General features: G+C 58.6%; 6 protein-coding genes across 6 annotated transcripts; 3 read left to right on the forward strand and 3 right to left on the reverse strand.

Annotated features, from left to right (window-relative positions):
• Positions 1–222: 222 nt before the first annotated feature.
• On the forward strand, positions 223–1,834 carry COL26b_003681 (uncharacterized protein; the record flags this gene model as incomplete). The annotated part of the gene is made up of 2 exons (XM_053176574.1): positions 223–1,021; positions 1,071–1,834. The coding sequence occupies 2 exons, from the start codon at positions 223–225 to the stop codon at positions 1,832–1,834; spliced, it is 1,563 nt and encodes a 520-aa protein (XP_053039433.1).
• A 413-nt stretch (positions 1,835–2,247) lies between these two features.
• COL26b_003682 (uncharacterized protein) lies at positions 2,248–3,129 on the reverse strand (the record flags this gene model as incomplete). The annotated part of the gene is made up of 1 exon (XM_053176575.1): positions 2,248–3,129. One exon carries the CDS (start codon positions 3,127–3,129, stop codon positions 2,248–2,250), a length of 882 nt encoding a protein of 293 aa, XP_053039434.1.
• Positions 3,130–4,691: 1,562 nt separating this feature from the next.
• COL26b_003683 (uncharacterized protein) lies at positions 4,692–6,180 on the forward strand (the record flags this gene model as incomplete). The annotated part of the gene is made up of 2 exons (XM_053176576.1): positions 4,692–4,878; positions 4,970–6,180. The coding sequence occupies 2 exons, from the start codon at positions 4,692–4,694 to the stop codon at positions 6,178–6,180; spliced, it is 1,398 nt and encodes a 465-aa protein (XP_053039435.1).
• A 460-nt stretch (positions 6,181–6,640) lies between these two features.
• Positions 6,641–7,586, reverse strand: COL26b_003684 (uncharacterized protein; the record flags this gene model as incomplete). Its single annotated transcript, XM_053176577.1, has 2 exons — positions 6,641–7,126; positions 7,182–7,586. The coding sequence occupies 2 exons, from the start codon at positions 7,584–7,586 to the stop codon at positions 6,641–6,643; spliced, it is 891 nt and encodes a 296-aa protein (XP_053039436.1).
• Positions 7,587–9,929: 2,343 nt separating this feature from the next.
• On the forward strand, positions 9,930–11,252 carry COL26b_003685 (uncharacterized protein; the record flags this gene model as incomplete). The annotated part of the gene is made up of 1 exon (XM_053176578.1): positions 9,930–11,252. The coding sequence occupies one exon, from the start codon at positions 9,930–9,932 to the stop codon at positions 11,250–11,252; it is 1,323 nt and encodes a 440-aa protein (XP_053039437.1).
• Positions 11,253–11,787: 535 nt separating this feature from the next.
• On the reverse strand, positions 11,788–13,347 carry COL26b_003686 (uncharacterized protein; the record flags this gene model as incomplete). The annotated part of the gene is made up of 2 exons (XM_053176579.1): positions 11,788–13,069; positions 13,124–13,347. The coding sequence occupies 2 exons, from the start codon at positions 13,345–13,347 to the stop codon at positions 11,788–11,790; spliced, it is 1,506 nt and encodes a 501-aa protein (XP_053039438.1).
• Between the last annotated feature and the right edge of the window lie 3,056 nt (positions 13,348–16,403).

The following is a 16,403-nucleotide window of genomic DNA, read 5'->3' on the forward strand; positions in this document are numbered from 1 at the left end:
CCTTTTCGCCCCTCCCAATCTGCAGATCCAGCAGATCGTCTGAATAACAAGGGCCCCCTCTGGAGTCTGGATCAAAACCACCACGCATCTCCCGTCCCCTCCCTCTTCCTTTCCACTTTGACTCTAGGCCCTCGTCTTGTCCAAGCCGTGCTTGATACCTGTTACCTTGGCCTCACCAGAGTCTATTACACCCCCGACATCAAACCGACACATTGCAGGACAATGAACGGACACGCTGCCTCCAAGGTGTCGCTATCACACGAAGAGGGTATGGGTCTGTTGGACGAGAAGACGTTGTCCGACGTCGAGAGCGAGAGCGGTAGGGCCGACCTCGAAGTCCGCTTCGCGATACCGCGATGGTCGACACTAGCAAGAGGCGTCGTTGGCTACGTGCGGGCCGTGCCATGGAGGGTCACGCTTATTCGAAGCCTCATCTTCCTACTGCCCAGTTTCGTTCAGAGCCGGTTTACAAGAGAACGGAGTCGTCCCGAGAAGCTGTTCCCGACGTCATACCTCGACGGCATGCGAGGACTCGCCGCGCTATTCGTCTTCTTCTGCCACTACTTTTACCAAGCCTTCATCATCGCCGAGGGCTGGGGTTCATCAGAAAAGAACTACCACATTCTCAAGCTGCCATTCCTCCGACTCTTCTACCAGGGCCCGCCAGCCGTCTGCCTGTTCTTCGTCATCTCCGGATATGCACTTTCACTGAAACCGATCAAGCTCATCCGGAGCCAAAAATGGGATGAGTTCTCCGCGACAACGACATCCCTCATCTTCCGCCGATTCATCAGACTCTACATGCCCACGGCGATTTCCACCTTTGGTATCATGCTCATGCTGCAGATGGGCGTCTACGAATGGACGAGAGACTTTGCCATCGATCGCAAGTGGCACAAGAACGTCATGGAACCTCACCCCAAGCCATTGGATACGTTCTCCGAGCAAATTTGGGATTGGGTGTGGAGCATGTTCAACTTTGTTCACGTCTTCGGCTGGGAGCGGTTTGGTGGAAGCACATGTAAGTTGGACGCTGGGATGCACGTTGACACGACACTGACGCACTGTAGCCTACGACGTCCATCTCTGGACTATTCCGGTTGAGTTCCGCTGCTCGATGTACCTGTTCGTCACTCTCATCGGTCTGGCCCGTGTTCGCACAGGACTTCGCTTCCTTTTCCTCTGGGGAATCATCGCCTTCACCTACCGCAACAACCGCTGGGAACTACTCCTTTTCTACTTTGGTATGATGCTAGCTGAATACGACCTCATCCTCGGAAACCACAACAACAACCAGCCGCCCGCTGCTCTGCCGTTGAACGAGGCGCCGCCGCAAAAGAGCAGGTTCAAGGGTTTCCTTTGGGCGATGTTGAGCATTCTCGCTCTGTACCTCATGTGCCAGCCTGATATCAACTACGATGTCACTCCTGGCTGGGTCTGGCTTTGCTCCTTCATTCCCAAGTGGTGGGAAGAGGAAGGTTACCGCTTCTGGCAGTCCATTGGATCTGTTCTCTTCGTTCTCGCCGTCAGCCATTCGCCGAGATGGAAGTCCTTCTTCAACACCGCGCCCGTCCAGTACTTCGGAAAGATCAGCTACGCTCTCTACCTCATGCACGGCCCAGTGATGCACACTGTCGGCTACACCATTGAGAGATTCGTTTACAGCCGCACGGGTATTGAGGGATACTGGTACAACACCGGCTTTGTCATTGGGTCTTTCGGATGCATCCCCGCAGTTATTTGGGCCGCGGACGTTTTCTGGCGGCTCTTTGATATCCCGACGGTGCGGTTCGCAAAGTGGTTTGAAACAAAGTGCGCCATCAAGCAACAGTAAAGAGAAGGAACAAAGACGGCGCTTGCGCGTCTGCACATATGTCTGCGACAAACGCTCAATAATGAGCTGGGTCTGGAAAGTCGGTATGGGAATCGACTAATAATAGCATGACAACGGCGTTTTACATCATACGGCATTATTACTATACCTGGCGTCGGGAATTTTTATTTTTATGGGGGCAGGGGTTTAGCCAACCTTTTTTGGCATGTTATAGATAGGCATCTCAGCAGGAATGCACCTTTCAGAGCCACATGACGGACTTGAGAAATGTACAGAAGAGTACCAGAGAATGTGGACAACGTATTCAGATATGGTAGATGCAGCCGAAAAAGAATACTCTTCCGACCGAGGGGTATCAAATTCATTCCTTTTTTCTTTTCTTGAACCTTGATCTAAATCTCCAACAAGATGTCTCAACCAATCATGCTCCTCTTCCGGCCCCTCATCCTGACGTCTTCGAGCTTCTTGAGAGTCGTGGAGCCCTGCTTGTATGATGCGCGATAGGCGTCCAGCAGATCCTGGAAGTATTCCTCGGCGCGGGGATGCGTGCTGCCGAAAGCGCGCTCGAGGACATAGAGATCGACCGCGCGGTCCTCGTCGGAGGTGCTCTGGCTCGCCAATCCAAAGTCGATGATGAAGATCTCCCCGTCCAATTTCGAGGCCTCCTCCCCGTTTGTGGTAGTGGCAGCAGGCTTTGGCGGGCGGAGCATCATGTTGGATGTGGTGAGGTCCCCGTGTACGATCCCGATCTTGTGCATCTTGCCGACGGCGGCGCCCATCCTCCTCATCAGGTTCTTGATGTCTGCGGCGTCTCGTCGCGGGGCTGCGGCGGCGGCCTTTTCTTCTGGTGTTGCTGTTGCTTTTTGTGTGTCCGCCATGACCTTATCATCTGTCTCTTCCTCGGGAACTCCAGCCAGGCGCTGGCTGGGAACGACGGAGTCGAGCCACTCGTTGATGCGCACGCGGACGGGGGCGCCCGGGATCCACTCGAGCATGATCCAGCCGGCGGCCTCGTCGAGGGCGTAGAGGGCGGGGACGGGGCAGCCCTCGCGGCGGCATTTCGCGAGGACGCGGGCCTCGGCGAGGATGCGGGCGCGGGTGAGGCGGGCGTCGAGGGTCGGATGACGGTAGGGCTTCGGAGGCCGGTATTTGAGGGCGGACGGGGTGGAGGGGGCGAGGAAGGTGGTTTTGTAGAGGCGGGCTTCGGCGCCTTGGGTGATGAGCTCTGGCGCGGAGGAGGAGGGGTGGGTTAGGAGCGGGGGGAGGGGGAATTGTGTCGGTTGTGGTGTGGCCATTGTGCCTGTGTGTGCGTGTGGTTTGGTGAGGGTGGGTGGCGGAGGAGGAGGAAGAGGGGTGTGGATGTCGGTGGCTAGCAGCTGGATTGGCGTGGTTTGGGAATATCTTCAATTTTGCGGCACACCTGTACGGGCGGGCTCGGCGAGGAAAGTTTGGAGGGGTAAAGGTGCGGGTGCCTTGGCGGGGGTGTGGTTTGGTGGGCAGACCGCCTGCCGCGAGAGGGGATTCTGCCAGCTGCCGTCGCTCAAGGGCCGTTTCTGGGGACGGGACGGACGGGTTTCGTAGCGCGCGGCGGGCCGGGCCCTGTGCGTGAAGCTTCACTTCCGTTCCGGGTGTTTCTTCTTGGCGGGCAAAATTTCCGCTGTAATCTATTCACGACTTTCCCCCAGTGTTCTGGAACATGCACATTGGAAGTGTTTGCTCATCTGCAGGTAACGCAGCGGCAGCTGCTGTTGAGCGCTTCTGAGAAGCAAGCGTGAGGTTTGGGAGAGCGACCGCAGTTGACATCCAACAGCCAAGATGCAAGATGAACCAATGCCCAGCGTCAACGGGACTGAAGTTTGATCTACTTCTTCAAGTACATGAAGGTGGGATGCGCCTAGCCTTTGAGTGAAGGCCGTAAGAAGGGCACCAGTGTGTCATCAACAAATCTCAATTCCGAGTCGCAAAGATGACCCAATCCGTGCTTTCACGCGATCATCAATCTCAGATAACGAAGCAAGCTGCAAGTCTTTTCTCATCTTTCAACACCAAGCGGCCCATTCGGCTCCTCCGCCGCTACCTATTGCCGCACATCGCGCGCGGGAGCAGACGAGCAATGTCCTGCATCGGTTCACACTGGGGCCAGGCTTCCCGATATGCAGCCCAGTGGCCCAGCAGCCACACCACCACGACCATCCGCAGGCAGGCGAGCCAACGATACAAGCAGGCCACCAATCACCTCCGTCTACCAAAGTCTTCGGTGGCGGCCGAGAGGTGCTGAGAGGGGCAAATGCTTCCCTTTCGCATATCCGCTCTGGTGATATGCAGGCCAGGGTCGGTTCTCTTACGCCTTCGGGCAGCTGCTGTTGGAAGACTATCCCGTGCTGCCCGCTTCCTCGTCCCGAAAAATTGCGCAGTTCTAGCTGGACCCTTGGAAGACTTCAATTCGAAGTGGGAGAATGTGCAACGTTTGGAAGGCGATTAGAACGGGCAGGCTGTGCTTACGGAGGGGAGGGCAAAATATCGACTATGCTCCATTGAGTCGCATGCATCCTCGCATCTGACAGACCCGACCCTGTCGAGGTTTGCTTACATTGCCCTCCAATCCCTCATCTCTGGGTCTTCTGTATTTGCCCACCTCTGGTTTCCCGGTCTCACCCTCTTCACAATCTGGTGTAGCCTTCCGCCGGTCGCACCAAGGACAATGGGCTCCTAAGCCTCGTCGCGGAACACACGACGTCTCTTTTTTGCTACACCACACCCTAGCTGGCCGAGCTGTCGTCTCTGTGCCCTTTCTTTCGCAGACTCAAGACTCTCTGTGGTGATCGAAAAGAAAAGCGCCCATACCCCAGAAGACGAAATGGCGGCATTTCTGGTGGTCGCTGCGCTGGCCGTCTGCGCCGGCGCGGCCGCCGGACAGAGACGGTACGCCGCCGTCGACATGTCACCAGCAGGCGGTGGCGGCGCCCTCGTCCCGCGTTTCTTCATCGACGAGCCCCGTCTCGTGGCCCGCGACGGGGCTCCTTGTCCCGCGAATGCGCATTCATGTAAGACTCCCGCAAAACATCCTGAGACGAAGACCACGAACTGGAGAGGCCGGTTCTGACAGATTGAGATGTGATATAGGCCTCGACATAGGCTTCCCGAACCAATGCTGCTCCAACGAGAACTACTGCTATGTTAAGCCGAACGGGGACCCGTGGTGCTGCCAGATCGGCTCCAACTGCGACTCAAAATGCTCCGCCTCGCAGTACCAATGCACCACCGTCGTCCCCGTCACGATAACACCTACCACCACCGGCGACCCGACGGTCACGTCCTCCACCGTGCCCGCCTGCTGCTACCGAGGCTGCCCCTCAACCTCCAACTTCCGCTGCGCAGACCAATTCGGCGGCGGCTGCTGTCCGTACGGCAACACCTGCGCCTCCTCCAAGCAGTGCATCCAGACCATCTCCGCCACGCCGTCCTCCACCGCCGGCGGCCTCACCCCCGCGGACCCGGGCTGCACCGCGACCACCCAGCACGCCTGCGCCGACGGCCAGGGCTGCTGCGACGACCTCATGCACTGCACCAGCGTCTCCGGCACCGCGGCCTGCGCGCCGGGGAACCCCACCGCCACGGACGTGACGTACGACCCGGACAGCAACGGCGGCGGCGGCGGGCTGTCAGCGGGCGCGAAGGCGGGCATCGGCGTGGGCGTGTCTGTGGTCGGTCTCGCGCTCGTCGGCGTCTTCGCGTGGTTCTGCCTCGTCCGCCGCCGTCGTCGCCGCGGAGCGACCACCATGACGGCCTCATCCCAGCGCAGTGGCGGCGGCGGCGGAGGGCTGAGCAACGTCATCGGCGGGGGAGCAGCGTCCTCGCGGCCGGGACGCAGCGCGCGCGCCATGTCGGAAGTGACATCCGGCTCGCGGCCGACGGCGCGCCGCGGCGCGACGCAGGATTACTTCGGCCCGGACGCCGTGGCGGGGCCGTACACGGAGACGGAGACGGTGGCGTCCGCCGAGGGGGCGGCGACGGTCGCGTCGTCGCCGGGCCGGCACCGCGGCGTGCCGCTGCAGGCGCACTCGCCGAGCGACGTCGTGGCGCCGGTGGAGATTGACTCGCGCGTGAAGAGGGGGGCGCCGGCCGCGGTCACGTCTGTGTCGCAGCAGGCGCTGGCTCCGTCCTCGCCGCCGACGACGGAGGGGCGGTTCGAGTTGTACGGGAGCGAGATGCCGAGCCCGACGTCGCCGGGGATGCCGTCGCCGCCGCTGATGACGCCGAGCGCGAGGAGCGTTAGTATGATGGAGAGGTCGCCGATCGACAGGTCGCCTGGACCGGCGCCGAGCCCGGAACCACGGCGGCGGTGAGAAGGGTTGAGGAGTTGACTGACGCTGTGTGTTTTCTCTCTGTTCTCGTGTTCATATCTGTCTTTTTGAGACGCCTGCATTGAAGTAATAAACGAGCGATGGTACATTTTTTGTTACACAGATTCCCGATGCCTTCGGAAATTCTCTCTCTTGTAAGAATACTTATTATGCGATGACGAGTGGTAGGAAACCTTTTTGGTGTGAAGAGCAACCCCGCTTGACCGACCGTTTCCTTGGAGAAAATAACAAAAAACGATAGACATTGATCCTTCGTGTCACATTCCTGCCCTCCGCGAACGCCAAACAGTATGAAGGATGCAAATGAAGACTGGAAGAAGCGATGATGAACGCATGCGAGTCTGAGAAAAATTGAAGAAAGAAGGAGAAACCCCAAGACGACCAGAAACACCAAACACGAGACACCGATCCCCTTCAGAAGTTGTATGCACACCCACATGGCTCAGCAAACGACGCCGCCAAAGGGCGCGCACGTCCGTAGGTCCTTGACCAGGTCCTCGACGCTGCTGAGATGGCGGCCCAGCAGCTCCTGCTTCTCCTCTGTGGTCAGGGTGTCGGCGGACTCGCTGCCGGCGCGACTCCTTGCGTAGTGCTGAGCATCCGAGGCGGTGGAGTTGCCGCCCGCGAAGGCCCCGGCGAGCTTGCTGGGGCTGCGCTGGTGGATCGCGGGGACGGAGGCGCGGGCGTCGGCGCGCGGGATGGAGGGGACCTCGGGCATGAGGTAGAAGTAGAGGAACTCGACGAGCTTGAGCTTGACCTCGCGGGCGGTGGAGCGGGACTTGAAGAGGGAGGTGACGGTGAGGAGGCCGTCGAGGGCCTCGAAGGTGCGCGTGTTCAGGGGGGTGTCGATGAGAGCCACAACGAGGACAAGAAGGGTCGCGGATTGGATCGCCGGGCAGTTGACGGGTTCGAGGAGGTCGAGGAGGAGCTGTGCGGGGGGGTTAGCTTGTGGAATTTGGAAGGGGCGTTGGAATCAGACATACGTTCATATTTTGTTCTCTCGAGAAGAGTGCCTTGCTTGGTGGGTGGAGGAGCAGCACGCCTTGGATCAGATCCAGCGAGCTGAGGATGAGGAGGTCATTCTGGCCATCGGCGCCCTTGCCCATGAGGCGGTCAAGGGTGTTGATGAGGCGGAGGGCAACGTTCCACTCGAAACCCTCCTGCAGCTTGAAGAACTCGCGGAAGGCTAGGTCGTCAGATAGGTCGGACAGAGACTTGCCGCTCGATCGGGCGGACTCATCGTCAGTCGCCGGCGACTTTGATGACCTTGACGGCGCTGAGAGGCAGATCTGGGCGAGGAGGCCTTCTACCTGGCGCAGGCCCTTGCGGACCTTGGGGCCATCGTAGGAGGAGAGGGAGTCGAAGGCGAGGCTGAGGAGGTTCTCCATGTTTGAATATCGGTGGTCGTGACGATGTTTGTGAGGAGGCCGCCGTGGATTGGTGGCTGATGTGCTGCAGTGGGCGGGGTTAGTCTCGAGCGCGCGGAACGGACTGAACAAAAGAGACGATGCGATTATCTGTCGATGCGATTATCGATAACAATTGAAGGACGCCGGACTAGGATCGGAGTCTGACGGCAGCAGCAGCACACGCTGGAAAGTTGATAATGCAGAAAAACAACGAGAACAAAAACCGACGAGAACACAAGTCCTCTGGGGGTTGTGGGGGTATCACGATCGGATGACTGGAAAGTGCCGGAAGGGGAAAAAGAAGAAGGAAGAAGCGCACAAGGTGATGGATCGCGCGGCGCAAGTAATAAGCATATGAGAGACAGCAGCGGCAGCGACAAGGACGTCGGTAGCTGATTGCCGTGTGGACAGGTGTGGATGTTTGTGTTGCGACCCGACGATTAATGCCCCGGCAACCGGGTCGATCTCCAAGGCGTTGGGATGGGGATTTAGCGTGGCCCTGCAGAGGAAAGCGAGCTTCTGTTTGGCCCAAACAGCGTGACCAGTCACCACACACACCGTTAGCTACGAATAAGCGGGTCGATCACCGTAGGCACCTCTGCGTTGGCGCATTGCGGGGGGCCTGGCCCGGCATTCAAGCTTGGGATTTCAGGGTCAAGGTCTTTTGTTGTTTGTCGCTGCTACCTTGCCGTTTGACTTTGTTCTGGGCAGGCGATTAGGTATTGAGATAAGAATAAGCGAGTTCCTTTTTGGAGGATTCGAGCTTTCTACCTTGTCGTGTAACAGCTGCCCTCTGCCCTCGGCATGTCTGCTGCGATCTTCGGAGACTACCCAAGCCGGGCCACATGTCCACGGTCCTATCAACCGGCCTTGGTTCTGCAGGAGGCGTCGGTCTGTCGCAGCGGCAGCGGATGCTTAAGAGCGGCACATATGGCAGATGAAACCTGACGGCGCGAGGGGATGGCACATTTCAGCGTCTTGGAATCCACGCTGGCAGCGACGAGCCACGGCGGCATCGCGACCCGGTTGGCAGGATGCGAGGTGAAGGCATGAACAACGGCAGGGCAGGGCACACCAGGAGGGGTTCATCGGAGTGTTTTACGTGCCATCCGAGAGTGCTTAGCGGAAGTTGAGGCTAGCGACTCTGTCTTCTAGAAGCCCAATCCCGTCTACTGCAGACGTCTGGCGTCTGTCTGTCTCCCTCCTCCCACCGCAGCCGTCGCTTCTTAAGACGAAGCCTTCGCACGAACCTCTTGCTGTCTTTACTAGCCGTAGTTCTTCTCTCTGCCCTCTTTCTATTACACCTCTGCGCGGACAGCTCAGCTCACCGAACCAGCCACCAGAGAAACCCGAGTTTATCCATCTCCGGAATTTCATCAATTTACTCTTCAAAACTCGCACTTCGGAGCAAAGTCCGCCATTCCCTCTGGATTTCGGTCTCTACCAAACCCCGACCCCAGCAATATCCAAGCTGCCGCCTGCGAATTGATGACGTCTGCCAGATTTCGCCCCAACCCAAAGTCCAACATCTCCCCACAATCAATCGATAAGAGCTCCAACAACGCGGCAGGTCCCATCAACACCTGCAACTGCGGCTGCATGTTCAAGGTCGGTAAGCTGCAGTCTGTTGGCATGTGATTGCTCCTTTGCTCTCTTGCCTGTTTTCATTGCGTCTGCCTGCCTACAGATACAGGACCTGCTAGGACTGCCAGCCAGGACTGAGCTGCCTGGCCCAATTCTCCAGCGGAAAGCTTCAACAAAGCAAGGATCAGTGATCCAGCTGCCTCATCCCTTTGCTCCAACCTTGGCTCTCCCTACCTTACGACAACGCTAGAGTACTCTGCACAAAGTCATGACGGCCTACATCCCAATTACCCCTGCCAAAGGACACCATGCAGACGGACAAATACGGCGTTTCCAAGCAAAAGGAACGATACGTGCATACGCGGACAAGCAGAAATCCCCACCTCCCAACAAATCAGACCTCCTACCGGGGTACGGGAAAAAACAGCTGCCCACAAGCTTGGATGAACAGAGTGGTGACGTTGACACGAGCTGACCAACAGCGAACAGCATAACCACCGCCGGCTGACCACCACCACCACCACTACCACGACCGATCCCACCTCCTCCGCAGCCCACCGGGGAAAGGAGCTCCACCAAGCTACCCACCACGCGAGCTCTGCTGAGCTCCGGCCCGTGGTAGAAGCTACTGCTGTCTCTCCTGCGGCTGCCACGGCGGCTGTTCCAGATCCAGGCGCCGCCACCCATAAGAAGCCACGCATCTTCCGGTCCGCCTTTGCAAAGAGTCTCCCTTTCACGATGGGCGTGCCTAACGACAGCTCTCCAACAAGCGACCCAGGCACCAAACCCTCAGATCCTTCAAATAACCCCTCCTTCCCCTCCTCTCCGCCAAACGCCATACCCCCACGCAGATCTTCAACGAGCCACTCGTCTTCTTCCTCAACAACTGCCGCCGCCGCCGCAACGGTTCCCTCCTCTCTATCTGCCCAAGCCACGGCGTCCGTGCCGACGACATCGTCCAAAGCACCCCTCCGCACCGTCCCCGAAACCGACTGGCTCAACCGCGCCGCCTCCGTCAGCTCCCGCACCCACAAGCACTCCCATTCTTCCTCCTCCCACCGCCGCCGTCCCTCCGGCGCACTCACGACAACCTCCTTCACCGTTACGATGCAGCCTCCTCCGCCCCCCGACCCCTCGCGCTACGCGACCGCCGACCTCAACTTCACTCGCAAGGCCTGGCCCGAGGAGAAGGACAAGGTCATCACCGGCCCCTTCGACTACCTCTTCGCCCACCCGGGCAAGGACTTTCGCGCCCAGCTTATCCAGGCCTTCAACATCTTCCTTGACGTCCCCCAGTCCAGCCTCGACGTCATCACAAACGTCGTCGGCATGCTCCACACGGCCTCCCTTCTCATCGACGATGTCGAGGACTCGTCCTCCCTGCGCCGCGGCCTGCCCGTCGCCCACAACATCTTTGGTGTGGCCCAGACCATCAACTCGGCCAACTACATCTACTTTTGCGCTCTGCAGGAGGTCCAGAAGCTTAAGAACTCCAAGGCAATCTCCATCTTTGCGGAAGAGCTCGTCCACCTGCACCGCGGCCAGGGCATGGATCTTTTCTGGCGCGACACCCTCACCTGTCCCACCGAGGAGGACTACCTCGAGATGGTCGGCAACAAGACGGGCGGCCTCTTCCGCCTCGGCATCAAGCTCATGCAGGCCGAGTCTCGCAGCCTCACGGACTGCGTCGACCTCGTCAACATCATGGGCCTCATCTTCCAGATCCGCGATGACTACATGAACCTCTCCAGCCAGGAGTACTCGGACAATAAGGGCATGTGCGAGGACCTGACGGAGGGAAAGTTCAGCTTCCCCATCATCCACAGCATCCGCTCTGACCCCTCCGACCTGAAGCTCATCAACATCCTCGGCCAGAAGACGAACGACGTCGAGGTCAAGCGCTACGCCGTGTCGCGCATGGAGAGCACCGGCAGTTTCGACTACACCAAGCAGGTCGTAGGCGTGCTCATCGACCGCGGCCGGAAGCTGGCGGACGACATTGACGAGGGACGGGGTCTGAACAAGGGCATCCACATGATTCTGGATAAGATGATCATCTGAAGACTTTTGTGCCATTGAAGAGATAAATCAGGGGCTTTTGGGGGGTTTAGGAATGGAAACGTCATACCCGGGGGGTTTAATGTCACGGAGCATTGGTCTGGGAAAGATAAGCCTGGTGTGTTTGCCTCGCAGGTTTTCCTCGCCCCCCTTGGTGTTGTTCAAGGGTGGGGGAGAAAGCACAGGATGGCATTTTCTTGGTGTTACAGAGAATCCCGGCTGGCACGCCGGACGGCTGCATTTAGACTTGGACCTGCAATTTAGGCAGTTACAGACATACACAGACGCGTGATGGGGGTAACGTTTCCCTCGGCGTCTGTGTTTATGGAAATGAACTTTTATGATGAGACGATCCCTTAACAGTATGCTATTGCCCCGTGTGCAAACAAGAGCAATGATGTCGACCCAATTCATCAAAATCACTAGGTACTCGAGCTTTGGTTTGAAGTATGTTCATTTCATTCATCATCATATAATACAATCCCAACCAGCTCGTTGGCTCATCACACACACAGAAAAACTCATAAAACCACACTCATTACGCAGGGCTCGTCGTGGCTCTCCTCTTGACGAGCCGAACCCACCTCCGCCTCCTCCACTCGCCCCTGCGCCCGGTGCCGTCCTCGCCCTCCTCCCAGCTCAGCGTCGGCGCCGCGGGCACCCTCGCCTTGCCCTTGGCCGTGGTGGGCGAGTCCATGACGCCGCCCGAGAAGCTCGAGTTCTCGTCGTACATATCGTAGACCCAGCGCTCGCCCTCCGTCTCGACCTCGACGCCCGTGATGATGCGCTCCTCGACCCACTCCCTGCTCCAGAGGTCGAGCGCCCACTTCTTCTCGGACCACTCCCACCCGTCGGGCGGCAGGACGTCCTCAAAGAAGCGCGTGCCGCGGGGCCGCTCGCCCGCGATGCGCGGCTGGGAGAGCGGGTCGTACGGCGACGGGGAGAAGAGCCAGGGCTCCCACTCGTCGTGGGACTGGCGCTGCAGCTCGAAGATCTCGACTTCGCGGGTCTCCGGGGCCGAGTCGAGAATGATGTCGGCGGCGATCCAGGCCTCGACGCTCGAGCGGGCGAGGGGTTGGTGCGGGGCGACGTGGGTGTCGTGGGTGTGCGTGAGGAGCGGGGCGATGGCCGGGTGGCCGGAGAGGATGAGGCCCCAGCCTGCGACGAGGGCGATGAGGCGCCAGGGGAAGACGGAGGCGAAGGTCGTCATAAAGACTGTGGTGAGGGTCAGGGCGAGGAAGAGCGCCGAGGAGAGGGCTTCGTTGGAGAAGTTCGTGATGGGGAGGACGCTCGAGACGACGCTGTCGTGGGCGACGCAGAAGTCGTCCATCGAGTTCTGAAGGTCGCGCATGTTGCGGAAGAAGTCCTTGCTGAGCTCCTTGACCGGCTTGACGGTGCGCGCGGGGGCGAGCGGCGGGCCTTTCGGGGAGTAGCCGACGGACTGTTCGGAGGAGAGGGTGCCGGACGGCGGCGCCGGATGGCGGGCGAGGAAATGGGGGATGAAGACTGCGAGTAGAAAGCCGGCGAGCGGGACGACTGCGAGGAGGTACGGGTCCAGGCAGACGAAGGTGTAGACGGCGAGGAGGGATAGTGTGTGTGTCGGACGGCGCCAGCTCAGCAGGCGGACAACGCGGGCTTGAAACTTGAAGACCACGCCGATGCGGGCGTTGAAGCGGCGGAAGTTGTTGGACATCGTCGTGATGTTGAAGTTTGGCCGCTGGGAGAAGGTAGAGGTCTTGTCCGCGGGGAAGCCCGGGGCCAGAGTGTCGTCGCCGGCGGCGAGGCCATCGGAGCTCTCGGGAATGACTTGCTGAAGGAGTCTAACAGTGTCAGTATGCCATTCTTGAAGAATCAACTTCTTCATGAAGACTTACCTTTCAACCAGGCGATCCTGAATGCTCGTCTTCTTGCTGAGATTGTTCGCGATGCGCGAGCGCAGGCCGGACGGCGATTTCTTGGACGGGGTGGTGTCGTTGGCGTCGGAGTCCTGGGGCCACTCGTCTACGACGACGGTCGGAGGCGGCTGCCGCTGCTGCGGCGGCGAGCTATCGGATGTATCATCGCGGGAGATGAACAAATCGGCCGTGTATTCGTCCATGGTCACCGGTGCCGATGCCGTGGCCGCAAGGATGTCGTTGGTGGGTGTAGACGGTGCGAGGCGGGATGCGCCAGCGAGTGTTTCGTTTGCTGGTGTTTGACGTTCTGGGGGGTCACGTCATCGTCTGGTGGCAGGCAGGCAGTTGCCCAGCGTGCACAGCTGTCGGGTCTTTCTCGAAGGTGCCCCTCTGTCGGTGCGCCGAAACTTGCGTGACCTGCAACTCGTATCTTTTCCGTCGGTGTCACGGCGTTTTCCAACCTAAGCATCAAGGTTGATGCGCCTGTGTGGGGGATGGAGCTGTGTCATGCGGATGAGCTGCTCCGGGGTAGGTTGCTGGTTGCAGGCAGAGGAGCTTCCCCAGCTGCATGTGATTAAGACATGAGGTGGTGTGGGTGCTGCTGGGTCCGGCGGCAGCGGCCTGGAGCGGAGTCTGCGGCAGTCGATTGGCATTTGGCAGTTTGCGGCGGTTGACATCACATGCGCCAGCGCCAGCACCAACCAGCGTGAGCTCAACCCTGAGCTGCTGCACCTGCCACCGTAGGTAAGCAACCTGCCATCCAGCGTAAGTATTTTTCATGAGAGATGTCGCAGCAGTTGCATGCATCAGGCTGTGTCCAGTCGGCGTTAGCATCCAACGGCCGCACCTATATGACGGATACCGGTGCTTGTGTTGAGTATCATGCATTTCCTCAAGCTCACCAGTCTCCGCATCCGCGACCAAATACCCGGACGAGGATGTTGGTGTCACCCACTACCAGCATAAATAATTAACCCCAGATAGGGACACTGGCGCAGGACGGGTGTGGCTGACGAATTGGAGGGGATGCACCACGAGATCTGGCGGCGGGGTGTGGCCGATTGTTGAGCAGATCTCCGCTGAAGATGGCCCTCCATCTCAAATTACAGCGCCATTGCCATCCGAAGACACAAGACGATTGGCAGTCTTGCCTTTACGTGACGGAAATCGGCAGTTTCAGCCTCTGAGGCAACTGAAATACTTCGTCGTAGAGGTTGCAACCATTCAGTATCTGTAAATCTTGGTTGTTCATAAGGTACTGTCAACTGATTAGGTAATTTGAATGAATCGACAAACGCCCTTCGCTGTGAAATCGCGATATGACCTCCATAGCCAACACGGGGCGGGAAATTGCGCCTGCTCCTAGACCGCTTCTCAAGTTGGCTAGTGTTTGCTTGGTAACACGTGCACTGGGGGTTGAAGGAATAAAGAAGCGCGGAGAATGCCTCTTTGACAGTCTGGCGTCTTCGACATGACAAGAGGAGGGCTTGAAAGGCACCACGGAAGAGGGCAAACGCCACGCTAGAAGAAAAAGGAGGCATCCGCCGACACCTGCTCGGGCCCCGTTATGGCCTTGCCCGGCCGCATGCCAGTCTAAGTCGATCGGGCCAAGGCTCATCGCTTCAACGAGGCGTACAGGAGTCTCCAGAGTTGCTCAAGGACAACGGCGTGCGGTCAGAGACGCCCCATCGCCTCATGGCGTGCGTGACACGGGAGTTAGCAACTGCTCGATGGGTTGAAGCTGCAGAAGCTGGGATCCTGCTGTAGCCCGCGCTCTCTGCTGGAATGGAGCCAGTCTGCTAGTGTTTCCCCTGGCTAAAAAGGGAAGCAGATCGCTGCGGCCGGAGCTTCTGCATACTGGCAAGAAGTACCTCTTAACACTTTTGACATCGACCGTGACGGGTGATTGTCTAGACCAGACCGGACCGTAGACGGCTTCAGTCATACGAAGTCAAGCTTCGAGACAGCTCAGGTGAGGCAAGTAAGGCAAGTGAAGGCCATCGACCAAGACGTACATAACCGACAAGGACCTGAGGACATTGAGAGCGCTGGGTGCCAACCAGCTGTGAGCGACTGAATGCGACGGTAACGCGTCGCCATGTAGATCTCGAATTTGATGGTTCGCATTGAGTGATGAGGGGTTCGAAACGAAAGCCGACGGGCCCAGCGCAGCAAGATGTTGTAGGCAAGCGGTCAGGCACCCGATGATAGCATGACCCTGTTAAGAAAACATTGGAACACGGATAGCCATGCAACTTCGTGTCTTATGATTGGCCGCCCAAGACAGCAAAACAATATCCCACGAAATGATGGCCTGTATCAGGAGCCCAGCCGAAGTTGATGCAATTGGGCTGCCGTTCCTTTCATATCGATCTGACGGTTCAAATCCATTCAACTCATCAGCGCGAGCCACTCTGTTTGAGTCTCTGGCAGCGACGCATTCTGAGTCAACAGGCAAGTCTGATGACCGTCAAGAACGCGCCCGTCGACCACTGGCGCATGGCGCAATCAAAGTCCCATGAGGCCCGCAAAGCACGAAGGGCAGCTGTCAGTGTCACCGCTTCGTCTCCGGTCGGGCTGCCAGGCCGGTCAGTGATGCCGAATGACAAGTGACAAGGACTGTTGACCATCGAAAGACAGACAGAGCCCCATTTTGCCCGACTATCCAGCCGATCCCCGGCAGCCGAGAGTTGGGCAGCGGTCAACCGTGTCAGCCGCTGCTGCAAGCCCACGTTGTCTCTTCTGCTTGGTGCTGAAGAAAAGGACAGCCACTCAGGCTATCGATATCGCCATGGGCATCAATCCTAAGGCTGACTTGCACCAGATATCCGGCCTGTTGTTTACGGTTGTCCCCGGAAACGAGGACGCGGTTACTGGCCGCTACTCGCGACCTGGCAGCGACTTGCATGACGGACGTCTGCACGGGGAATTGGTTTGCTGTGTGTAGCTGTGTCCCATCCAATCCTCTTGGGGAGCCAGCCCAAGATGCAGATGGACCCACGCATCCCGTCCCATTGTGATCCCATCCCGGCAGGCGGCTTCCCCCAAATCCCCCATTCCCACTGGACAGATTGACATGTTGCTTTAGGCGTTGAGACAGTTGAGCGGTGCCCCCCATGCACGGGATCCGGGGTCCTCTCACTTGGTTGATGCGGCGACGACAAGGACAACAAGATGCCGCGGTGACGCAGGGACACACGTCGTCTTCGCAGACTCTTGTTGGTCTGGAGACTTTGGAAATGGAGCCTGAAGACTGGGA

This window comes from Colletotrichum chrysophilum, assembly GCF_026319265.1.
Source record: "Colletotrichum chrysophilum strain AFK26 chromosome Unknown scaffold_21, whole genome shotgun sequence".
NCBI lineage: Eukaryota > Fungi > Ascomycota > Sordariomycetes > Glomerellales > Glomerellaceae > Colletotrichum > Colletotrichum chrysophilum.